At 38.3% G+C, this 27,272-nt stretch overlaps 1 protein-coding gene across 1 annotated transcript in view; it reads left to right on the top strand.

The window, feature by feature from the left end:
• The window catches only part of LOC126416569 (inactive dipeptidyl peptidase 10-like), a 391,761-nt gene extending 364,722 nt beyond the window's left edge, over positions 1 to 27,039 (top strand). The window contains exons 14-17 of the mRNA XM_050084317.1: positions 1,840 to 2,034; positions 7,212 to 7,372; positions 21,938 to 22,149; positions 25,757 to 27,039. Of these exons, the coding sequence (XP_049940274.1) occupies positions 1,840 to 2,034; positions 7,212 to 7,372; positions 21,938 to 22,149; positions 25,757 to 25,900 (712 nt within the window). The 3' untranslated portion in view covers positions 25,901 to 27,039. The remainder of the gene's footprint in view (positions 1 to 1,839; positions 2,035 to 7,211; positions 7,373 to 21,937; positions 22,150 to 25,756) is intronic.
• Positions 27,040 to 27,272: the final 233 nt, after the last annotated feature.

Raw genomic sequence — 27,272 nt, 5'->3', positions numbered from 1 at the left:
GGAAATGCTTGCACATTACAAGGCTGACAGTGACAGTTTTTTGTCAAACATTGTCACAGACAATGAAACATGGGGTCATCACTTTGAAATGGAAACAAAATGGCAATCCATGGAGTGGCACCACACCACCTGTCCTCTGAAGAAGAAATTCAAAGCTACACCTTCAGCCTGCAAAGTCATGGTGTTGGCCTTCTGGTACCCTGAAGGGGTTATTGTTTGATGTCCTCCTTCATGGTGCACAGACCCACTCTGCAGTGTATTGTGCTGCCATCATTAAACTGACAAAATGAATTCAGCATATTTGTCTCCACAAAAATGCAAACAAACTTCTTCTTCTTCTTCTTCAGGCAGGAAGAAGGACGTTGGCTCCAACATCGAGCAGTAGATTGAACCATCCGGGCATACAGATCCTCCCAGCTTCCCAGTAAGGCCATCGCATTGAATGGAGATTATGTTGAAAAGCAGGGTTTTGTGGTCAAAATACTGGAGGATAATATGGCGTTTTGGAATCCTTATGGCGTTTTGGAATCCTGAATAAAACCAACCTGTTTAAAAAAAAAAAAACAAAGAAGTTCCTTTGCTTATTTAATGCCCCTTGTATATTGTTTATGACGTACCTTCACTCATGATGTGTGCAATTTCAGACATCGTGTGTACATACAGTTCACAGGTGCACTTATAAAGGCCCCTTGGTTTGGCCTCCTGGTGCACTCTGGTGAACCTCTAAATAAACAGCATTATTTAAGCAATTGCAAATGAGTGCTCAGCTTATTCTGTAACCTGTATTACTGTTGTCCATTCAATGTGTTGTGTGCCACGCATAACCTGTACTTTATTGTATTTTACATTGGCTCTATAAATTACTGTGTTTCATGAACCATATTTTTTCTTGCTATAACAGTTTCAATAAATAAAAAATAAGCACTGTTACTTAATAAACCTTCTCTCTTATTTCCGACATACAAGTTTTAACAATCCTGTACTTTAATATCTATAAAAATTCATTGAGTTTGTGATGGATGAGGAATCATTTTTCCAGGCCACTGAAACATGAAAATCACTTTATTGTCTTCAGTCAACATTTACACTTCAGCTGGTGGAAGCAAGAGAACTTCAGTTAAATAATACTGTATTCTCAGTCTAGGCTGTGGTAATAGGAGACAATAATTTTAATAAAACCTTTTGGGCATTTTGTTGCATTGTTTTGAAAATAAAACCACTGTTCGAAATGATATGGCCTAATGATCAATAAGACTGCATTCAAATTGACACTGGCCATGGAAGGCTCAGCACTTATATCAGGTGACATAGATGTTGCTCGTGGCATGATTTAGGTGGATGTGCAGCAGAAACTGCTACTGGTAAAATGGTGTCAAGTACTGAAAATCATGTTTATTAGTATGGAAGTTGAAAAAAATTATTGTTTACATACATTGCAGCATTATATTCACAATTAATGAGTGTGTTATTTTATGTTAAGTATTTTAACACATCAGGATTTTTGCAGACTTTAATAAGAGAATGGCAAAGTACGAAAAAGTTTCTTCAAAAAGTATCCATTAAAGAATGCTTGCCTAAATCTTTATAATGACTGCTGCCACCTATTCAGAGGTAAGAATTATGGTGTGGGTAATTTTTATTAAAGACTATTTATTCATGTGTAGTGTTATGAGATTATGCCCAGACACACTCTAAACTGCAGCACGTCAAAAAATGTCAAGAAACCTGGTAGGTTTATTATACTCAAACTAATACTTGTTCCTTTTCAGAAATGTACATAATGATACACATCCCTGTCACTGAAACTCTGTCATGTGACAATGTTTGTGCAAATGACAGATGTGGAGCCCCAGGGTCACAGTTGGTTTCATCCTTGTGGAACATGGGTTGGCCAGCGTATCTTGCCAGCCGACGGAACTTCATTGTGGCTGAAGTGGATGGTCGTGGCTCTGGCTTTCAGGGAGATTACATCAGACACCAAATACACAGGAAGTTTGGTTCCATTGAGATCCGTGACCAGATTGATGTTGTGGAGTAAGTAATGTATGTACTATGTGCTTTTAAGTTCTTTAATTCATTAAGGGCTTGTAGAAGTAACATACAATGATAAACACTGATTATAACCAATGTAACAAATAAGCACACTGGAAAAAATATTGTTCACCCCTTAAAAGAGCATACTGGTCACTTTGGAACATTGTAAATGGTGTGGAACTGATACCAGGTGGTCATGTAAACATCCACCACTGAAATAAGTCATGGTAATAAAGTGGGTACCTGCTAATACAATGTATGGAATCACCACAGTAAACTGGATCAATGTGGAGACATGACAGAAAGGAGACATTGTGTTCGGACTTATCCAGAACCCAATGTGTATGCATTTGTCAGTATTTGTTGATGAATCAATGCAGATTGCCCAATTGTGCCTACACGGAATTGTGTACCACTTGCAGCCATATAAAACTGTGTCAGAACAGTGATCGTGAAAGAGTACTAACTGACAGGGACCAGACATGAGTGTCTCATCTTGTTAATGACAACTAGTTTTAAGCCTGAAGGAATTACTGTTAGTGAATGCAGGTCCACCTTAACTAGTTCGAAGCAAACATTGCACAGGAAACTGCATGTATTGGACATTTCTACATCTACATCTGCATATGTACTCCACAATCCACTGTGTGGCATAGTGCCACTACTATTCATTTCCTTTTCTGTTCCATTCGCAGATAGAGCAAGAGCAAAATGACTATCTATATGTTTCCATACAAGCCCTAATCTCTCTAATTTTATCTTCATGGTCCTTCCGCAAAATATACGTTGGTGACAGTAGAAATGCTCTGCAGTCAGCCTAATGCTGGTTCACTAAATTTTCTCAGCTGTAACAAATCTTCCATTAACCTGACCTGGTGTGGATCCCAAACACTCAAACAGTATGCAGCAATGGGTCACACTAGTGTCCTATATGTGGTCTCCTTTACAGATGAAACACACTTTTGTAAAATTCTCCAGTCGGCCATTCACCTTCCCTACTATATTCCTTACCCGCACTCATTCCATTTATGTTGCTTTGCAATGTTACACCTAGATATTTAATCGATGTGACCTTGTCAAGCAGCACACTACTAATACTATATTCGAACATTAGGGGTTTGTTTTTCCAACTCACCTGTGTTAACTTAAATTTTTCTACATTTAGAGTTAGCTGCCATTCATTACAGCAACTACAAACTTTGACTAAGTCATCTTGTATCCTCCTAAAGTCACTCAACAATGACACCTTCCCATACACCACAATATTATAAGTAAATGGCTGCAGACTGTTGCTTACCTTGTCCACTGGATAATTTACATATACAGAAAGAAACAACAGTTCTATCACACTTCCATGAGGCACTCCTAACTATACCCTTGTCTCTGATTAACTCTTGCCATCGAGGACAACATACTCGGTTCTGTTACTTAACAAGTCTTCGAGCCATTCACCTACCTGGGAAACTATTCGATATGCTTGTACTTTCATTAAAAGTTGGCAGTGTGGCACGTGTCAAATGCTGTACAGAAATCTAGGAATATGGAATTTGCCTGTTGCCATTCATCCATGGTTTGCAGGATCTCACATCAGAAAATGACAGGCTGAGTTTCACACAATCAATGCTTTCTAAAATGGTGCTGATTTGTGGACAGAAGCTTTTCCCTCTCAATGAAATTTATTATATTCAAACTGAGATTGTGTTCAAGGATTCTGCAGCAAACTGTTGTAAATATATTAGTCTGAAATTTGTGGGTCCTTTGTTTTATCCTTATTATATACAGAAAGCCTGCACTGCTTTCAGATGCTTGGGACTTTGCAAGAGATTCACGATAAATACAAGCTAAATGGCCAATCCTGTAGTGTACTCTTTGTAAAACCAAAATGGAATTCTATCTACACCTGGGACTTATTTGCTTTCAACTCTTTCTGTTGTTTCTCTACACAATGATGCTTACTAATATGTCCCCTATACAGGAGTCTGTTTTTTTTTTTTTTTTTTTTTTTTTTTTTTTTTTTTTTTATGGTCGCATGACAGTATGTTTGTACAATTCTCCTTCATAAACAATTTTTCAAATGCGAAATTTAAGACTTCAGCTTTAATTTTGCTATCATTGACTGCCACACCAGACTGGTCAATGAGTGACTGGACAGAATCCTTAGAACCACTTAGTGATTTTATATAGGACCAGAATTTTCTCAGGTTCTCAGCAAAATCTATTGCAATCATATGGTATTTGGAGCCAGGTGCCTCATAATATGCCACTGCCCCCGCCAAATGCACATAAAGCTGCATTGCCTTCAGTTGGCCAAGCAGCACAGCAACTGGACAGTAATGACTGGAGGTATGTATTGAGGTTCAATGAGTCACAGTTTTGCTTCTATTCAAATGATACAAGGTGCTGAGTGCATCGACAGCCCCATAAGGTGTTTAACCTGTTGTGTATGGTGGGTGTAGTGCAGGATGATGGTGATTCTGTGATGCTTGGGGGATGTTTGGGATACCATGACATGGACCCATGCTTTCAGGTTTTTGTCTACATGAACCAGGTCATATACTTCAAGATTTCTAATGATCAAGTACTGTTCTTTCTTCTATGTCTTCATGATCAGTATGCAATTGATATTCCTGTCTTCCGAAATGACTACATCTGTGCCCACAGAGCTACTTGCCCTACTGTTTTGATGAATATCCATGTACACTGGCACATCTCACCTGGCTCTGCTAAATGACCCAATCTTGACCCAACAACAAATGTCTGGGACTATTTGGAACTGCACATGTAACACAGCAGTCAACATCCTCACAGTTCAGTAGCTCTATAGGATCTAATCATCAGTGAGTGGCTTTAGCCAAGTGTTGCATACTTGTGGACCATCTTCTTCACTGAATTGAAGTCATTATCATGACCAGTCGGTATCTGCATGATATCCATTGGAAGCGACTAATTTCTTGTTTGGAGTGCCTATGGTACATATTTGCCTTGTAAACATTTTTTTAACTCTCCTGCTTACAAAAATTGATCACAGTGTGCTGTTACATGGCCAAAATTAAATACTTCACACCAAAGCTTTGAAGACAGACAGAAATAATTAGTAGTACAAAATCTGACATAGCAGGTGCAGTTAACACATTGGTGCATGCATAGTGACAACTGGGTATACTATACATGAGCCGATAGTCTTAAATAGGTGATCTCAGTGCAGTTTTGCCACTATACATCTAAAGATTATCAGTACAGAGTGCACCTAAATATGGTGGCAACAAGTTACAGACATGCAGCCATTCACAAGATAATCCATAGAACAATTTCTATGCTGGAAAAGTTTTAAATTGCCCACCATCTGCAGTGTTCATTTATGGGATAACTAATATTTTGTCCAGTAACCTTGTTGTTCATCTTCAGGTATCTCCAATTCCTACATCAGCATCTGTCAATAATTTATGTTTAATCAAAACCAATTGTACATCCATTGTACCCCTCACCCATTCCTGATGATGTTTACTCCACCTGCTCCACTCAAGACAACCACTTACCTCAGCTTAAGCAGTCTACCACAATGTAAAAATGGAGGCATGTATACATAAGTAGGCAGGGGTTTCATATGAAGAATAAAACAAGCTCAAAAGCTGAGCTACAATGCTCAATTTCTTGTTTGTTTCATTATTTGATGCTCATAGCTTCCTTCACTAAGTAAATGGTTGTCTTTGCTCTTCCCACTCAGGATTTTCCATTATTATATAAAATATAACAACATTCATACTTTTAAATAAATGAAAAGAGACTGTTGTGGTTATTGTCCCATCAGTAAATCCCACAGTGTGCTACTGACTACTACACTGAGGTGAAAAAAGTCATGGGATACCTCCTAATATCAGGTTGGACCACTTTTTGCCCAGTGTAGTGCAGCAACTCAACGTGGCATGGACTCAGCAAGTCATTGGAAGTCCCCAGCACAAAATACTGAGCCATGGTGCCTCTTAGCCGTCTACAATTGAGAAAGTGTTGCTGGTGCAGGATACTGTGTGCAAACTGACATCTCAATTATGTCCCATAAATATTCAATCTGATTCATGTTGGGAAATCTGGGTGGCCAAAACATTTGCTTGAACTGTCCAGAATGTTCTTGAAACCAGTTGCGGACAGTTGTGGCCTGGTGACATCACATTGTTGTGTGGAAACATAAAGTCTGTCAATGGCTTCGGAGAATCTCCAAGTAGCCAGACATAACCATTTGTAGTCACTGACTGGTTCAGTTGGACTCGAGGACCCAGTCCATTCCATCATTAAGGAGTCACCACCTGCTTGCACAGTTGCTTATTGAAAACTTGGGGGGATGACTTCATGGGATCTGTGATACAGTCAAACCCTCCATCAGCTCTTACTAACTGAAATCAGGACTCATCTGACCAGGCTACAGTTTTCCATTTGTCTAAGGCCCAACCGATATGGTCATGATTCCAGGAGAGGTACTGTAGGCAGTGTTTAGAAAAGGCACTCGTCTCAGTTGTCTGATACCATAGCACATATATGCCAAATTTCGCCACACTGCCTAACAGATACACTCATTGTACATTTTACATTGATTACTGTGGTTATTTCATGCAGTGTTGCTTGTCTATTGGCACTGACAACTGCACACAAACACCACTGGCCTCAGTCATTAAGAGGAGGCCGTCAGCCCCTGCGCTATCTATGTGGGAGGTAATGCCTGAAATCTGGTTTTCTCAGAACACTTTTGACAGCATGGGTCTCGGCTATCGAGTTCCCTAATGACTTCCAAAAAGGAATGTCCTGTGGATCTAGCTCCAACTACCATTCCATGTTCAAAGTCTGTTGATACCTATTGTGTGGTCATAATCATGTTGGAAATCTTTTTGCATGAATCATCTGAATACAAATGATAGCTCTGCCAATGTACTGACTTTTGATACCTTGAATGTGATACTACCACCATCTCTATATGTGTTTATCGCTATCCCATGACTTTTGACACCTCTCTGTATAATTTAATTTTGAGATCACTAGAAAGGCATAATGAACTTTCCCCATATTTTATTATGTTTCTTTGTTGAATGGTTTGAACATTTACGAAATGAAATGAAAAGTAGAGAGATGATAAGATTCAAAGGGATGTTAACCACGACATTAGTCTAATACTTGAATGTAATTATTAGGTACCTGACGAACAACCTGAAGTTTGTTGATAGAGATCACGTAGCGCTTTGGGGCTGGGGATATGGAGGATTTGCATCTGCTATGATCCTCAGCAATGATGACCACAGGCTGTTTCGGTGTGGGATTTCAATTGCTCCCATCACTAGTTGGGCTTACTATGGTAAGATACAAGAATTTGCATTCTTTTTCCTCATTATAATCTGCATTAAAGATATGTACTCCACAAATAAATAAATCTATCTTCAAAGAGAGTAAATGCATTATTATCATTACCAGCAAAACTACTAATTGCATCCACCTTTAAGAAATTTTTATCTCATTAAAATCTGAAGTTGAGTTTTTTTAATTAAATTGCAGTGTGCATTTTTTATACAGTATTAATTTGTCAAAATATGATTTGTGCATCATATATTACTAAAATACTTGACCAAGCTATCACTGAATATACTATTACCTTACAAACACAGCATTGGCACATGCTATCGAAAACTGATATGCACGTACTGTAATCATATATGAAAATAAGGTTACATAATACTTGTCTTAATAGTAGATGTCATTCTTGTGTGTAGTGTTATGTATGTAGGTTTTTGAGTACCGTCCTCCAGAATAATGTACATGAGAGAAAACATATTGGGAATCAGAATAAGTATAGTCACTTGGCTAAATAATTCTCAACAAGAGGTTGACAGACTTACTCTACAAATGAGTCTTAATCATTCTTTTCTGGGCAATAAAGATTATTTTGAGAGAGAGAAGAGTTCACAGAAAAAATAATTCCATAACCCATTATGAAGTGTATCTAAATAAAGTAGGGTGCTTTTCCAACCTTCTGGCCATCAATGTAAGAAAAAAGTTCTTAATGCAAAAGCAACTTTAATCTACTCTCTGTAGCAGCTTATTACCATAAGCAATGGTAAATTCTTCTAGAACTTTATAGCTAAAGCAAAGCTACATGAAGTTCACCTTGTTTAGGTCTGCTGAGGGTGAGCTGACTGTAAATCATTTGATAAACATGGAAAGAATATTAATGGTGTCCACAGTTGGTAAATTTTTAGTCACCATTGTAGTGCCAACTGCAAACATCATTAATTCACACTAGTTAGTCATTGTTATATACAAGTGATAAGCACAAAATCAATAATAATAGTGGTTACAGGAGAGAATTCCCATGATATCTAACCCCCAATATGATATACAGATACTGCCGATTTAGAATCCATTGCTTAAAAACTGCTATTGATCCTGTTGGTGCGGTAGGATTTAAAGTTATCCGATTAGCCACTGATATAATAATGGTGAACTCCTCCTAATAATAAATTCCAATCAAACAAGGCTTTACTCACATCAAAGAATCCAACTGGCAAACAGTTCCTGTTTAAAAACTCTAAGATGACATCCACAAATTTAAAAATTGACTGTTCAGTTGCTAAATCTTTTTGAAAGACACATTTCCTTTTGTTTCTAATTCCAAAATGGTTAGTATACTGACTATCTTTGAATGCAGTAATTTTTTGAATACTTTTCATACTGTCAGAAATTAATTTGGTCTATAGTTTTCCATGTTCATTCAGGCAAATACTGGGCTGATCACCAATCTCCTCATAGAAAATACAGAACACAAACAACTAAACCTTGATAACACACAGAACAAAGCTTACATCGTTTACAGATGGATTAACAACTTCCCTCACTTAGGTTAACTGATGACTGTGGCAACAGGAAGGCCATCCAGCCACAACATTTTAATAAAACAAATGTGCCCACTTCAAGAAAACAGAGAGTTCATTTTCAAGGGATAAATGCTAGGAAAGAGAAGTAGGTGACATACTCTAGTACATTTATCTATTAGAGATACAACACAATATTCTACTTATTTTGCTATAGTAGGTTTTCAGTAGTTTAATTGACATATTGCCTACATCAGTTGAATGTTTATTTGTTAATGATCCAATTGTTTTCTTGAGTTCTCTCTGGGCTATAGGTGAAGCAGGAATTTCATCACAAGCAATGAGATTTGCTGCTTGACGATATCCATTACCATACCAATAGTTGACCTACAGTCTATTGGTTCAGTGACATATGGGAAGTGATCATTAACAATCTTTTCAGGCTTTTGTTTAGCATTAATTTCATTGCTACAAACAAAAGGGAAATTTTGCCACTCCTGATGGAAACTAAGCCAGTCTCATTTCTGCTGTTCTATAAGCTTTTGATTTTGTTATCTCTATTATTAAATTTGTCCAACAAAAACAAATGTTTTACATTTTCAATCACTTTGTTCAAAATTTTACAGTGATTTTTGTATAAGTTCTCTTTTCTGGGTTAGCAGAAGTTCTCAATTCAAAATGTGATTCTAACTCCTTTTTGCAGCGCAGTTTGATTCCTGTATTAGTCCATGACTTCTTAAGCTGTTGTTTGAAGATTGTCCTGCACATGTTTTATTTTTTAATTTGTTCAAAAAGGGACATAATTTCATTGCTGGTACTAAAAGTGTTTATCTTCATGAAGAGATGAGTCTCAAAAATGAAATTACAATCAAAGAGAGGTAGAAAAACTTATAGTTGCTAGTGAAGTTTTTTATTTATAATGTATATAGATACAGATTACAAGCTCTGCAACTCCAGAATCCTGAAATGCTGCTTCTTAATTTCACATTCTGACAAATAGAGTACTGCTTCTTAATATGGACTTCTTTACCATTGCAACTGTATATATCCTGGAATTCTAAAACCTCTTATCTGTTTCCAAATTCTACTAATGATCAAAAACATTTCTTCCAAAATATGATTATGTTGATCTTTCAGTTACAGTATGTTGTGTAAAGTAACTCCTCTCATATAGTGTATAAACATATATCGACCTGGCACGATGTTCACAAATTACAGCTCTAAAACAGCTAAATGCTAAGCTTTGTCTGTCCCCAGTGACGTCACTCCCATTGTCACGGAACGCACTGTACCATGGTGTGCCTCACTTCTCTGAGCCAGGACATGGGCACGTTAGGCAACTGCCCCACCAGCAGGTACTGCAATGCGTAGCAAAAACCATCATCACCATCCTGTCTTGAAGACGCATGGCAACCATCCGACACGGCCTGTATGCATAATTAATAACAGACTTCCCTGCAGTAAATGATTCAAAATTTGTTACCAAATAAAAGTATATTTATAACCATCACAATAATATTTGATGGTAAGGTAAACATTGCGTAACACACCATGATACTCAGAATGATACGCCCCACACTAGACAGCAACAACGAGCCCTGAGTGGTAGGTACATAAACGTTTCATGACCGAAGGGCTTCCCGGAATATTAGTAATATTCAAGATGCAAAAATTTCAGAAGTTTGGGTTTAATTTGGTAGTAGAGAAATGCCTGACTGTATTTGAAAAAATCGACAAAAATATGTTAACAAAGGAAAAGCTACAGATGTAGCACCAGAAGGAGTTTGAAAACATACAATATACAAAAGTAAAATTGAGGTGGAAAAAAAGAGTAACAAGACAAGGACAGCAAGTGGTAAAAGGAGAGATATGTCTAAAGGAAATAGAAAAAAGATGAGATTCTTTAGAGAGAAAGAACAATCTTGGGTTGGAAAGGACAGGTAAGAAAATTGACCATACCCTTTATACAAGAAGCATCTCAGCATTTGCTATAAGTGATTTAGGGAAACCATGCAAAACATAAATCTGGATGATCGAACAGGAAATATTAACTTCAATCCTTCTGAATGTGAGTCCAGTGTCAACCACTGCATAAATGAAATAGACAATAGCAAGAATGAGTAGCCTTGCAGCAGGATATGTGGTGAGAGTTAAGTACATGTTGTATATCTACATCTACATCCATACTCCGCAAGCCACCTGACGGTGTGTGGCGGAGGGTACCTTGAGTACCTCTATCAGTTCTCCCTTCTATTCCAGTCTCGTATTGTTTGTGGAAAGAAGGATTGTTGGTATGCCTCTGTGTGGGCTCTAATCTCTCTGATTTTATCCTCATGGTCTTTTCACGAGATATACGTAGGAGGGAGCAATATACTGCTTGACTCTTCGGTGAAGGTATGTTCTCGAAACTTTGACAAAAGCCCATACCGAGCTACTGAGCGTCTCTCCTGCAGAGTCTTCCACTGGAGTTTATCTATCATCTCCGTAACGCTTTCGCAATTACTAAATGATCCTGTAACAAAGCGCGCTGCTCTCCGTTGGATCTTCTCTATATCTTCTATCAACCCTATCTGGTACGGATCCCACACTGCTGAGCAGTATTCAAGCAGTGGGCGAACAAGTGTACTGTAACCTACTTCCTTTGTTTTCGGATTGCATTTCCTTAGGATTCTTCCAATGAATCTCAGTCTGGCATCTGCTTTACCAACGATCAACATTATACACTCCTGGAAATGGAAAAAAGAACACATTGACACCGGTGTGTCAGACCCACCATACTTGCTCCGGACACTGCGAGAGGGCGGTAGAAGCAATGATCACACGCACGGCACAGCGGACACACCAGGAACCGCGGTGTTGGCCGTCGAATGACGCTAGCTGCGCAGCATTTGTGCACCGCCGCCGTCGGTGTCAGCCAGTTTGCCGTGGCATACGGAGCTCCATCGCAGTCTTTAACACTGGTAGCATGCCGCGACAGCGTGGACGTGAACCGTATGTGCAGTTGACGGACTTTGAGCGAGGGCGTATAGTGGGCATGCAGGAGGCCGGGTGGACGTACCGCCGAATTGCTCAACACGTGGGGCATGAGGTCTCCACAGTACATCGATGTTGTCGCCAGTGGTCGGCGGAAGGTGCACGTGCCCGTCGACCTGGGACCGGACCGCAGCGACGCACGGATGCACGCCAAGACCGTAGGATCCTACGCAGTGCCGTAGGGGACCGCACCGCCACTTCCCAGCAAATTAGGGACACTGTTGCTCCTGGGGTATCGGCGAGGACCATTCGCAACCGTCTCCATGAAGCTGGGCTACGGTCCCGCACACCGTTAGGCCGTCTTCCGCTCACGCCCCAACATCGTGCAGCCCGCCTCCAGTGGTGTCGCGACAGGCGTGAATGGAGGGACGAATGGAGACGTGTTGTCTTCAGCGATGAGAGTCGCTTCTGCCTTGGTGCCAATGATGGTCGTATGCGTGTTTGGCGCCGTGCAGGTGAGCGCCACAATCAGGACTGCATACGACCGAGGCACACAGGGCCAACACCCAGCATCATGGTGTGGGGAGCGATCTCCTACACTGGCCGTACACCACTGGTGATCGTCGAGGGGACACTGAATAGTGCACGGTACATCCAAACCGTCATCGAACCCATCGTTCTACCGAGCGAGGTGGCGCAGTGGTTAGCACACTGGACTCGCATTCGGGAGGACGACGGTTCAATCCCGTCTCCGGCCATCCAGATTTAGGTTTTCCGTGATTTCCCTAAATCGCTTCAGGCAAATGCCGGGATGGTTCCTTTGAAAAGGGCACGGCCGATTTCCTTCCCCATCCTTCCCTCACCCGAGCTTGCGCTCCGTCTCTAATGACCTCGTTGTCGACGGGACGTTAAACACTAATCTCCTCCCTCCTCCTCCATCGTTCTACCATTCCTAGACCGGCAAGGGAACTTGCTGTTCCAACAGGACAATGCACGTCCGCATGTATCCCGTGCCACCCAACGTGCTCTAGAAGGTGTAAGTCAACTACCCTGGCCAGCAAGATCTCCCGATCTGTCCCCCATTGAGCATGTTTGGGACTGGATGAAGCGCCGTCTCACGCGGTCTGCACGTCCAGCACGAACGCTGGTCCAACTGAGGCGCCAGGTGGAAATGGCATGGCAAGCCGTTCCACAGGACTACATCCAGCATCTCTACGATCGTCTCCATGGGAGAATAGCAGCCTGCATTGCTGCGAAAGGTGGATATACACAGTACTAGTGCCGACATTGTGCATGCTCTGTTGCCTGTGTCTATGTGCCTGTGGTTCTGTCAGTGTGATCATGTGATGTATCTGACCCCAGGAATGTGTCAATAAAGTTTCCCCTTCCTGGGACAATGAATTCACGGTGTTCTTATTTCAATTTCCAGGAGTGTATGATCATTCCATTTTAAATCACTCCTAATGCGTACTCCCAGATAATTTATGGTATTAACTGCTTCCAGTTGCTGACCTGCTATTTTGTAGCTAAATGATAAAGGATCTATCTTTCTGTGTATTCGCAGCACATTACACTTGTCTACATTGAGATTAAATTGCCATTCCCTGCACCATGCGTCAATTCACTGCAGATCCTCCTGCATTTCAGTACAATTTTCCATTGTTACAACCTCTCGATACACCACAGCATCATCTGCAAAAAGCCTCAGTGAACTTCCGATGTCATCCACAAGGTCATTTATGTATATTGTGAATAGCAACGGTCCTATGACACTCCCCTGCGGCACACCTGAAATCACTCTTACTTCGGAAGACTTCTCTCCATTGAGAATGACATGCTGCGTCCTGTTATCTAGGAACTCCTCAATCCAATCACACAATTGGTCTGATAGTCCATATGCTCTTACTTTGTTCATTACACGACTGTGGGGAACTGTATCGAACGCCTTTCGGAAGTCAAGAAACACGGCATCTACCTGTGAACCCGTGTCTATGGCCCTCTGAGTCTCGTGGATGAATAGCGCGAGCTGGGTTTCACATGACCGTCTTTTTCGAAACCCATGCTGATTCCTACAGAGTAGATTTCTAGTCTCCAGAAAAGTCATTATACTCGAACACAATACGTGTTCCAAAATTCTACAACTGATCGACGTTAGAGATATAGGTCTATAGTTCTGCACATCTGCTCGACGTCCCTTCTTGAAAACGGGGATGACCTGTGCCCTTTTCCAATCCTTTGGAACGCTACGCTCTTCTAGAGACCTACGGTACACCGCTGCAAGAAGGGGGGCAAGTTCCTTCGCGTACTCTGTGTAAAATTGAACTGGTATCCCACGGGTCCAGAGGCCTTTCCTCTTTTGAGCAATTTTAATTGTTTCTCTATCCCTCTGTCGTCTATTTCGATATCTACCATTTTGTCATCTGTGCAACAATCTAGAGAAGGAACTACAGTGCAATCTTCCTCTGTGAAACAACTTTGGAAAAAGACATTTAGTATTTCGGCCTTTAGTCTGTCATCCTCTGTTTCAGTACCATTTTGGTCACAGATTGTCTGGACATTTTGTTTTGATAAGACCAAAATTTCTTAGGATTTTCTGCCAAGTCGGTACATAGAACTTTACTTTCGAATTCATTGAACGCCTCTCGCATAGCCCTCCTCACACTACATTTCGCTTCGCGTAATTTTTGTTTGTCTGCAAGGCTTTGGCTATGTTTATGTTTGCTGTGAAGTTCCCTTTGCTTCCGCAGCAGTTTTCTAACTCGGTTGTATAACAAACAGATCTGCAAAATTGTGAAATAATGCTACTGGAAGAGAAAATTCATGCCCTCCACAAGGAAATCCACATCTAATACTGTTTCCCATTCAAGTGAATACCAAATGAAAACTTAATTAACATATTGACAACCAAACTGTTAAAATAAACTCAATTTACTTACATTGCAATCCAAAGTCTGTGTCAGTGAATTAACCTACATATGAAAGTCTTAGTGTATTTTTCATTACTTTCAATAGTTATCTTATGGAATAATTTTTGGAATGATACAATGAAAACTCAATAATGTTTTCTACTACAAAGCTGAGAGCTGACATTCTTCCCCTAATATGCTAGCACATTTAGTCTTCGGTGACATTTAAAACTAATAATAAAAGATTTATAAGAAACTGTGACTTCTCAATTATAATTTATGAATTAAATTGTAATATATTCTTAGATGTCTCACTTACAAGGGAACCTCCCCATCGCACCCCCCTCAGATTTAGTTATAAGTTGGCACAGTGGATAGGCCTTGATAAACTGAACACAGATCAATTGAGAAAACAGGAAGAAGTTGTGTGGAACTGTGAAAAAAATAAGCAAAATATACAAACTGAGCAGTCCATGGGCGACATAGGCAACATCATGGACAATGTGAGCTCAGGAGCATCGTGGTCCCGTGGTAGCGTGAGCAGCTGCAGAACGAGAGGTCCTTGGTTCAAGTCTTCCCTTGAGTGAAAATTTTACTTTCTTTATTTTTGCATAGTTATTATCTGTCCGTTCGTTCATTGATGTCTCTGTTCACTGTAATAAGTTTAGTGTCTGTGTTTTGCGACCGCATCGCAAAACCGTGCGATTAGTAGACGAAAGGACGTGCCTCTCCAATGGGAACCGAAAACATTTGATCGCAAGGTCATAGGGCAACCGATTCCTCCACAGGAAAACACATCTGATATATTCTATACGACACTGGTGATGGCATGTGCGTCACATGACAGGAATATGTTGTCGACCCACCTAACTTGTATACTTGGTGAATGGGTAAAAAGATTCTTCTACCTTGCCCGATTTAGGTTTTCTTGTGGATGTGATAATCACTCCCAAAAAAGTGATGAAAACATAAGAGTTTGTCACATAAACTGAAAATAAAAAATTAAACTTTTCACTCGATGGAAGATTTGAACCAAGGACCTTTCGTTCCGCAGCTACTCACGTTACCACGGCGCTCTTGCGGTCCCAGTGTCCTTGATGTTGCCTATCTTCCCATGAACCACTCAGTTTGTATATTTTGCTTATTTTTTCACAGTTCCACACAACTTTTTCCTGTTTTCTCAATTGATCTGTGTTCAGTTTTTCAAGGCCTATCCACTGTGCCAACTTATAACTAAATCTGAGGGGGGTGCGATGGGGAGGTTCCCTTGTTAGTATTGATTCTTAAACCATAGTGAGTTCCACAGCATAATTGATATCTGTTTTCAAACCTTTGCCTACTCTGATTTTCTAGCTTTCACATTATGTTGTGGACCACACAAACCTGTAACTATTCATGCTGTCCTTTTTGTATAAATTCATTGCCCCAGTTAGCCCTAGTTTCTGTAGGGACCACACACTTAACCTTCAGACTACTACATTCCAGGATCCACAGCAACTTCCAAAAGGGGTCAAATAAGACCCCATGCAATAATAGTGACCTTTGAATAGAAATGAATCCAAAATGTAACAAAATACTTTTAGTACATGGCCAATATATTTTATTTGTTAATATAACACATTTAAGCAATTAATTAAAGCTACAATACTGTGTCAGTGAATACAAAGTTTAAGATACTAGCCTATATGTTTCATATTTTTTCCCTCTCTCATACACACAGATAAACATTGAATAACATCTTTAGATAATGTTATACTGGCTTAACTATTCCTAATAAAACTAAACAAAAATGAGAAAAAGAGAACACAACTGAATTTAAAAAAAGAAGGTATCAAATTTTCAAGCATATGTCTACTTCATGTAGTCGCTTCATGAAACACTCATAGTGTTAGTAATTTTCTTAAAATTTTTTGTGCGTAACTATACATTTTTTGTACATTTCACAGAATACAAAACACTTTCTGCCAAACTTTCTTGGACACAGCTGATACCAGCTTCTTTTTGAAAGCTGCAATTTAGCAAAAAGTTCACCATCTTCTCTTCCCAGAGCCTGGAACAAGATTTTTCATTGATTTCTCTTCCTTGTGTTACAGCAAATATTTTGAAAGAATAATTAAGTAATAAAAAAATTAAAAATATGAAAGTGTGGACAATATTTCTAGTAAAATGTTGTAATAAATATGTAAGTCGAGTCTTATGTTAACATATTCAATACATCTCCACAAGAAGAAATTGTCTCTGACAGTAAAAAACTGGCTGTAGTGATATAGTGATACCACTCTTTAAAAAGTGGATAAAAGTAATGTCATAAACTAGTGCCCAATCTCTCTTATAACTATATTTTAAAAAATGTTTGAAAAACTTGTGCACAGAGGGATTGTTGATCATCTAAACCTCCACAATATCCTCAACAAAAGTAATTTTGGGTTTTGTGTTGGTATTTCTACCAAGAAAGCAATATTCTGTTTTAAAATCAAGTTTCAGGAGCAATTAACATAAAAATGTCATCAGTACATGTTTTTTGTGGTCTCTCGAAAGCCTTCGATTGTGTAAACAATCAAATTCTTTTGAAAAAGACAGAGTATTGTGGTCTAGCAGGTACTCTCACTTCAGGGTCTCAGTGATATCTAAAGGATGAAAAGCAGAGTGTAATGCAAAAGGGGCTATCTGGAGAACATGCACCATTTGAGATGGGCATCTTAAGTTGTGATGTGGCACAAGGCTCTATTTTGGGTCCACTGCTATTTCTTATTCTCATTACTGACTTACCACATCGTTTCAATATGAGTAAATTTACCCTTTTCGCAGATGATACCATAATTCTCATAGACAAACTATCAGAAAACAGTCTTGCACAAGCTGCAAACAAAGTTTTCATTGAAATGTTAAATGATTTTCTTCAAATGGTCTCTTACTTAATGCAGATAAAACCCATTATATGAGGTTCCATACACTACAAGGAAACCTTAAGGAAACTGACAAAGTATAGAGATGAACCGACATAGAAAGTTGAGGATACAAAATCCCTCCATCAGTTCAGTATATGCTCTGTAATTGGCATTTTATTTCCATTATCTCATTATTGTCATGTAAATTATATAGACGGCAAATGTAATTGGTCAACAAACACTCTTCATATTTTAAGGACTTTGCTCAGCGACATTTGCACTATGTATTATTGCAACAGTGGCTAAAGCAGATACCACTAAGGCTTTGTACTTTGGCTACTTTCATTCATTAATGTTGTATGCTATTGTATCTGGGGGGAACCAACCACTTAAATAATAAATGGTGTCCACTGTAGGCACTCTTGCAGGTACCTGATTTGAAGAATGGGGAATCTTACCACCACCTCACAGTTCATTTTTACTTGTTGATTTTTGTCTTTAATGACTTTTCTCTAAACAAATACAATAGCAAACAACATGACTACAACACAAGAATCAGAAGCAGTCTGCGTAATGAACTGAAAAGTCTTAATCTGGTTCAAAATGGAATTTATTATTCCATCATTTAGCTGTTTAATGCACTCCCATCACATATTTAATACCTTCAAAATCAATTGACCAGATTCAAATAAATTCTCAAAGAGTACCTCACAGAGAAATCTTTTTATATGGTTGATGGATTTCTGGGACAAAATGAATGCACTGCTAAACTTACAGTTATTTTAGAACTAGATTTGGTTTATTTCGTGTCAGGATATCTAAACATGTTTGTGATGCACTATTTAACAGTCAATGTAAACTACAATATCTGCGTCATATTTTTCATCTTTTTTCTCATTGCTAAGGTTACAATTGTTTTGGAACTAGTTTTGATTAATTTTATGTCAGCAGTTCTATTTTAAACATGATTTTTAATCTTTGCTCTCTTTTTACTTGTATGTTGAGATCGAACTGTTATCTTTCTTAAGTTTTCTTGGGAACTATCACAGCCAAGTGAAAATTTGGTTTTTGTATTCATGGATTATTTATTGCAATATTTAGCACAATTTTTCTCCATTCCTCATTCTTCCACAGTACAACTCAGTTTTCCATTATTTCTGTGTGTGTTCTGTAATTGGTATTTTATTTCAATTATCTCCTCACTGTCACATAAGCTATATTTCACCTCTGTACAGTTTGATACATTCAATATCCTTACAATTCAATTGCTACCAGGATTTACAGGACAAAATAAATAAAAATAAATATCATCTTTGTAACTCCTAAGGGTCGTTCAGGTCATCGTTTGATTTGTGGTATGATTAACTCCCTGCCACGATTCATCAGAAAATTTCTCCTCCCTTGAGTAGATCTTGATGGAAGATGCCGACTTTTTGTCTTCCCTAACATATTAGATATTCAAACACCCTATGTCAACAATGTTGAAGAATAAGACAAAAGATCATCTTCTTGTGCTTCTTTTCACAGAATATTATTCATTGACCATCTTGTCCATTGCATCGACACCCCTTTGTTGATGTTTTTGTAATGCAAAATAATGTCTTTCAGTATTACCTCCTACATTCATTTCATGATGCCTGGTGCTAAGAAAAATCACAGCATGAGTCCTCTTCAGGTCATTGGACACAAAGGTAAACTCATTATGAAAAATGAAGACAGATGACATTACTTCCTTTATAGGTTTCAGCAACAAAGCATTAGGTATTTCTTGCTTATTCTTCCTCATTGTTCCACAGAAGGTCAAATTTCTCTTGTAATGTCCAATTGCAAGTGGAAAAGGCATTAAAAGTTATCTGTGCCAATGCCACAACCTCCTCTAAGGCAGCTTGTTATATCCAATACCACTGTTTGTCCTTGATTTTTTTTTTCTAGGGCATTCCCTTCTTTGCCAGTATATACTTCAGCCAAAGGCTGTACTTTCACCCAGTACTTAACAGGTTTTGACTTCATATAAAAGACAAAGGACAATGTTCACAGAAATAAACAAGTTGTTCATCTACTGTGATATGTGAATGAGGATTGTAATTAGATTTCCAGTGGTTGACAGATAATATGAAGACACCCCTGATAGCAGTGAATTTATCATTATTTCTCCTCTCATTTCTTATAGTGATGCCACCAGATCTGATGAATGTAGATAACTACTGAAATCTAGTTTGAGACATTCAAGCAAGGATAACATCTTTTTTGCACATAAGATCTGTGATCCACAACAATTCTGTAGGCTTCTGTTTAGCTTTTAGAACACCTTTAGTTGTCAGAACACCTAAAAATAAGTACATTTCATCAACAACTATCAGCACCCAGTGGGGAAAAAAGGAGTGAAAAAAGAGAGGAGTGGGCAAAGACAGGTGGGTGCATTGGCATAGGGAAGCAAATAAACAGGGTGGGAGGTGAGAATTGGGAGAAGATAATATGAAAGAGAGTGTGGAAACTGTTGGGTGGAGGGTTTGGGGACAGTATGTTACTGTAGGGACAGCCCAGGATAATTACAGGAGTGGAGAATGTGTTATAAGGATAACCCTGTAGCACAACATGAAGCTAAACATAACATACTTGATTTCAAAGGCTGCTTCACTATCTGAGCCATCTGTATCCTTCCCTCCTCCACCAGCTTTTCTGAACTGAACAGATGGGAGTTACCTCCCCTGGTGTAAGCCCGAGTTCTTCACTTACTTAGTTACTTATATACAAGAGGAGGAAGGGCAGCATCAGTCATAAATTTTTAATTAGTTTATTGCTCTTCCACTCCTGTCAATGACTCTCCTTCCACAACAACATACTGTGTCTGCCATACAAACAAAAACACTTGAGACAAATGCTTCATGGTTGTCAAGAAATACTGCATCTGGCTCTCTGCCTTGATCCACACCTTTCAGGGTGTCATGTGAAAAAAAGTACAAGTTGAGTTTTGCATGGCCTATGTTTTCGTAATCCATGCTAGTTGGCATGCAGGAGGTCATTCTGTTCCAGATACCTCATTATATTTGAGCTCAGAATATACTCTTAAGATTCTACAACAAACAGAGGTCAATGATACTGAATGGTAGTTTCTTGGATCACTTCTGCCTTCTAGCAGACTGATGTGTCTTCTGGTTTATTCTAACTACTCAGCACAATTCATTTTTCACGGGCTCTGTTGTATATTATGGTTGAAGCAGGGGCTAACTCAGCTGCAATTTCTGTATAGAATCTGATGGGGATTCCCATCAGACCCTGGGACCTTGCTCAGCTGTTGCTATTTTGTTTGTTTCTCATCCAACATCCACGAGTCCTCAGACACTAAATTTCATGTCACTGATAGCCTTTACATATGATCAAAATTTGTTTGTGTTTTGTGAGAGTTCTTATTTCTACTATTGTAGTTGTTGAACACTTAACAATTGCCCTTTTGACAACCAAACAACTTTATTTAGCGCCTTTCTGTCTGTACTCCCATGCTTTTTCTACAACTAAAGTGCAGCAGTTGCTACTTCTTTAGAAGTTTCTGCTGGTAAAATTGTGTAAAGAAAGAAGACGAGCATAGATAAATTACAATATAAATAGTTGTCACACATTTCAATACAAACATCATATGCATTCTAACTGCTTGTAGGACATACACATTGGCACATAATAATTACTGTTGTTCCTTGCCCTGGGAAGACACAGGTGGTTATGTATTCTGCTAGATAATAACAGCCTAATGAAAGTATTGGAAGTATTGAAGTGAGTGTATTGAATAACATTTATGGAATGAACAATACTAAAACAGTACAGAATGAACACAAAATATTAAAATATGCAAGTTGCATGAATGTAGTATAAGAGTGGTGTAGACACTGTGAGAGTGGAGAAATAGCAAGAGGTATAAATTGTTTTAGTAAGAATACACCAATTCCAATACAATGATTAATGACCAGAAATTAAAGCACGCCGACACACAATATAAATTCTAATAATGTAAGTCCAAGCATTCTCTTAGGAGGAAGAGTACATTGCAGTCCAAGTTTGTGGAGATGAATATGATCACTGAAGTTGAGGTCAAGATGCGTGAGGCTGGTTAATTGGATCATGCAAAACTACTCAGTTGTTACGTGATGATGCCCTAATAAGATGTAAACCACATAATAATGAACACATAACAGTGGGGCAAAATGAAATTTGTTTTTATTTACTATTAATGATACATGCTTGAAACAAACAACAATATTCCAAAACTAATAATAGTGTGGTTACTATTTCACAGATTCTGCGTACACAGAGCGATATATGGGCCTGCCTTCTGTCGAAGACAATTACGTTGGCTATGAACAAGCAAATGTAACAAACAGAGCTGGCAGACTGCAAGACAAAATGTTTCTACTCATCCATGGCACTGCAGATCACACCGTACATTATCAGCAAAGCATGTTGCTTGTAAGTGCTCTTACAAGAGAAGGAGTTCTTTTCAGGCACCAGGTAACATTATATATGTTGTCTTTCAACAAGCCGTGTAGCGTAGTATACTGAACTTGTTGTTTATGGAGGTTTATTTGCTTATTTTTCTTTAATTCTCAGACAAATAAGTTTTTGCTGTTAACACTCAATTCTTAGACAAGAAACTTTATTCTGTTAAAACTCAAGAGCCTGTCTCCATATTTGGGTTATCATCAATACTGTCATCACCTGCCCACCTTCCTTCCTCCCTCCCCCTTACTTCATTTGCTTTATTCTATTCATTCTATTGCTCAATGTAGATTATCATAAACTTTCTTTCTTACTTTATCACTCATCTTACCTGTAAAAAAATTTCATAAATTCTGATAGTAAGTAGTTTCAACTATATTTCATGAATCATATTATTAGAGAGGTAGTAAATAACTAGAGGAGGTACTGAATTGAATCATAGAAAAAAGTAATTTAGGCACAGCTTGATTAAATGAAGGGATTGGTTAAGAGGACACATCACATCCAGAGGGAAAAAGAAGTTGCCTGATGGTGTGTGTGAGTGCATGTGATTGGGATGGGGAGGGGGGCAGGCTTTTGTACAGGGAGACCACATCTCGAGTACAGTAACCAGGTTCAAATGCATGATGCACGCACATTACAGTAGCTACACAGAGATGGAGAGACCCATATAGGATAGACTATTGTGGAAATCTCCACAACAGTAACATCAACAACATTATTTTTCCATTGCCTCTTAGTATTTGGTTCCAAATGAATTTGGAGGATGTTGGCTTCAGATACATTGTACATTAAATTATGTACCTTTAGTCATTCCTGGCTGTTAGCTGTGGAGAACCAAGCACATGGAACACACCACCATTTTCATATATATGCCATTTTGTTGCTTTTAACTGAAATTTTGATTCCTTTCAAAAGCAACAGTGCAATGCACCTCTTATCTCACAATACTATATTGGACAGGGATGCATAGCCAACTTCGTCACTGCAACTATGATTTTCTAAAGTTATGCCTTGAAATGAGCTAGTTGAATTACTTTTTGCTCCATGCCTGACAGGATAATTTTTTGTCTGTAATATCTGACCCAATATTCCTCATCCAGTTTCCTTTTACACAAGGATGTTCATTATTTTGAGTGATTATTTATTCTAAATAGAAAAGGAACAGATTAATGAGAGTACTAGTCATTACATATTTCCAGTAATTAGGGAACGCACACTGTCCAGAGAGATTCAGAAATCTTTGGTTTACAGCCTCACCACTATATCACATGTCTACTCCCCATCAGTTTTTACTCTGATATATCAAATGGCTGGAAGATCTTAATAAACTCAATGCAGATCCCAAGCTTTCCTTAAATGTAAACCTCAATCACCGTTTATTAGGTGTTGGAATACATTGTTCTTGACAACCTCTCAGGTCTACCATCTCAAAAATGACTGAACAACTGCATTGTTAATGGTTATACTCCTGTGGAGGCAGCCATTGTGCTTAGCTGGCTCAACAAAGTGAATCATTGGTGTTCTTTCATCTCTACTCAAGTTTCGGTCATAGTCTTTCTCACACATTATAAGTCAAACTGGCATTGAATGTGGTATCTATATAGTTTTTGAAAGTCTTGAACATCCTTATCATTAAAAGCAGACATTTAAATCTCACTTGTGGGAGTGGAACATATTCAATATTGTTTCCACGAGAGTTGACCAATTTTGTGGAGATTGGGCAGGCACAGGATGAATATGTGACCTATATTTTTTGTTTCTTGGTTTCAATGCAACTTACAGGCACAACTGATTTTTATTTAACCTGGCAAGATTAAGACATTCAGGTCTCCTTTACAGCTAAAGAGATATCCTTGGATAATTAATAGAGTAATGTCCCAGTACATGACCTAAACATAGTAGTACAGACTTACAGTCTTGAATACATGGTATTGCAGTAATGCCAGTCTCACTAACATTATATTAAATAATTTTCTCATAATATGATGTCCCTGTTGAATAGAAGTATTGAATGCTAACATAAATGCTTGGCAGCAATAAGAAGAAATTAAATCTGGAGAAACTGACTGATCCAAGAAAAAGAGAGAAATAATGTGGTTAAGTTAGCATATAAGAAGGAATTCCTTTGAAATATTTTTTATTGTGAGGAATGATGGCAAAAGCCAAGGAAGAAAGAATCATTTTTAATGTTACATCAGTGACAAGCTCATTAGAAATAGAACACCAACTCAGATAGAGCAAGGATAGAGAAGAAAATTAACCAAGTTATTTTCAGAGCAACTTTCCCAATATAGACTTAAGTATTTTAAAGAAATGTTATCCAGAAACCCCCACCCACACAATGGCGCATTATCACTCTTGAAACTCAAAGCTGTGCATAGCACGTGGGTTCTCTTCATCCCAAATATGTTTTATGTGGAAATTGAAAATATCTATCTTTGTGATTTTTGCTTTACTTGCCTGTGGTTTTTAAAACAGGGCTGCTTGACACAGTTGTCCAAGAATTATGTACCAAACATGATTCATGATAAAAATCAATTGGTTTTGCTGCATATAGGTTTACACATTTTGTCACAAAAGAGCAGTGCACTTTCTCGTGGAGATGCTCTTTCCATTGCTAGATGCTACAAGTACATCCAAAAACGTTTTACTGTTAAATTTCCAAAAGTGCATTTTACAAGAAAAATCTGGCAGTGTATTGCTTTTATCCACAAATTCAAATAACTGTGGCAATAAAATCTTGGAAATTCCGGTTTACAAAGATTTATTCATATAGGGTATGTTCCATAAATCTTATCAAGGATGTGGAATGTGTTCAGGACTGGAGGAGGTGAGCCTGACTCGGTTCAAATCTGCCTTGCAGGTTAACAACAAGGATTTGTGAGCCAGCCAGCCTGGATGTGGTTTCTAGGTGATTTCCCCCATCCCACTACATGAATAGCAGGCTGGTACTAAATTCCACTTCAGTTACATGCAATACAAACATTTAGAACACATTCTCATACTTGCACATAGGATTAACTCTAGGCACAGACAGATGGAGGGGGGGAATAAAAGCTTGATGACCTTAGATATTTATTTCTCTTCAAACACTTCATCAGCAGCTGCACAACTAGTGGTAATCTGCTGATGTTGGTAAGTACAGGAATTTTGAAGGCCTACTGACAGACATTCTTTACACTTATCACTTACATGTGGCACAAGACTGGTGAGAAATTAGAGGAGGAGGGGGTGGGGGGGGTGGGGGGGGGGGAGATTTTGGTGATCGCAGGAGATAGTTCATGTTGTAACCTGCTATACACTGCAAAGTACTCTGCAGAATAGAAGTTGGAGTGACACTGGTGTAGGAGCTGACATAATTACCATCAAATGTTGCATGTTTTCCTTCATGCCAGCTTGCATAAGAATAATTCAGTGCATGTTATTGTGGTTTCACCATAGTGGTGGAACGATAAGTTTCCATTCAGAATGCATTACACCTACTTGGTTCCTATGACAAACCCCAAAGTTTATGATGTCAATTCTGATGCACTCTTTAGACAGCTGTAGAACTTATAAATCATTAAAATCTATGTATTGCATTGTCGTACTAATGTTAATACCCATTATTTGACAGACGTACCCAGACGAAGGAAATGCATTCTCTGGAGTAAAGCAGCACTTATATCGAGTCATGGAGGCCTTCTTTGATGACTGTTTTGGCCCTCTGGACTTTGAAGAATGGGAAATGGGCTCAAACTTGTTTTCTAGAAAGCCATGAAGAAGTCCACTGTTCTTTTTTTCATATCACCGTCCAGCTGTCATTGCCATTCTATGAGACTGACTTAATAATATGGACTGAAAAAATTATTTGGTAAAGAAGATCCCTTCAGATTCTTTTACTTGCTGACAGGGTTAGTATAGAATATTGACAAAATAATGGAGTAGGAAAATCCTACAGATGAACCGACCAAAACGTTTTTGTTGGCATTTGTTCATGAACCTGCAGTTAGACAAAATAACAAAACAAGACATCACATTTTTAAGTGGGAAGACAGATGATCCTTTAATAAAGTTGTTTCTCATCATCAAGCTCAGTAAATATTGTGCAACAGATAGCAGTTTTTTGAATGGAAGACAAGGAGAGTATAAATCTTTCAACAAAGACTACTACCAGTGCACACAGGAGATCATCATGGCTGTGTTATAATGGTTTTTCTTTTTTTTTTCCCAGACTCATAATTGTACCAAACATTAAAGTTTCACTTCTTGCATATTTTTGGTTAATTAAACGAAAATCAAACAACGTTTCTCAAAGTTCAGGAGTACAAATTGTTAATGCTTTAATAAAACTTACATATCTGGGAAACATGACAATGTTTTATCAATAATGTTCATTGCACATTACCTCTACACTATAACTTTTAATTCTGTCAAACCATTATGTCAGATCATGAAAAATGCACATAATAGATGATACTCATCAAACTGAAGACATGTCACAGGAAATCAAAAAGGAGAGATGAAACTAATTCCTCCAACAACTATGACATTATGATGGAACATTCCAATGTAGAAGCAGCTACTTTCAGTTGTAAAATAAAAGGGAAAATACATTAAGTTGAAATCTTCATATTACATCTGAATATGAAGTTCATCCATATCATCTGGGAACACATATTTTAAAATAAAATGTACAGTGTGCATATTTTTGCCTCTGTTGATTTCAGTGTACATCAATTACATTGTATCAGAGTTACAAGTCGCAATAGTACTTCCAGTTGTGCAGCTTTTTGCCTGAAATATTTCTAAGTAAGTCTGAGATGTGATAAAAACTTATTATATGACACCGCTGGTGAAGAAGCTATTTTGTTACCTCACTGGTGTAGAAATTATACAGTGTGGATACAAAATAGGTTCTTTCATACAATTATGTGCAAAGAAGCTGAATATTATTTTTTCTCCACCAAAACAGTCTTCTAATAAAGTGAATGTAGGACTAACATGTATGTGCATACTTTCTGATCCTATGAACTGGCAGTGTTGTTACAATCAATAAAATTACTATGCAGAATTATTTCTGGCAACTTAACAGGATAATGGAAAGATCATGGATGGAAGACAAAAAATGGTAAGAAAAATAATTTCGCTGT

This window comes from Schistocerca serialis, chromosome 8 (assembly GCF_023864345.2).
Source record: "Schistocerca serialis cubense isolate TAMUIC-IGC-003099 chromosome 8, iqSchSeri2.2, whole genome shotgun sequence".
Lineage (NCBI taxonomy): Eukaryota > Metazoa > Arthropoda > Insecta > Orthoptera > Acrididae > Schistocerca > Schistocerca serialis.
The sequence above is the reverse complement of the archived record's forward strand: the minus strand, read 5'-3'. Positions and strand labels throughout refer to the sequence as shown.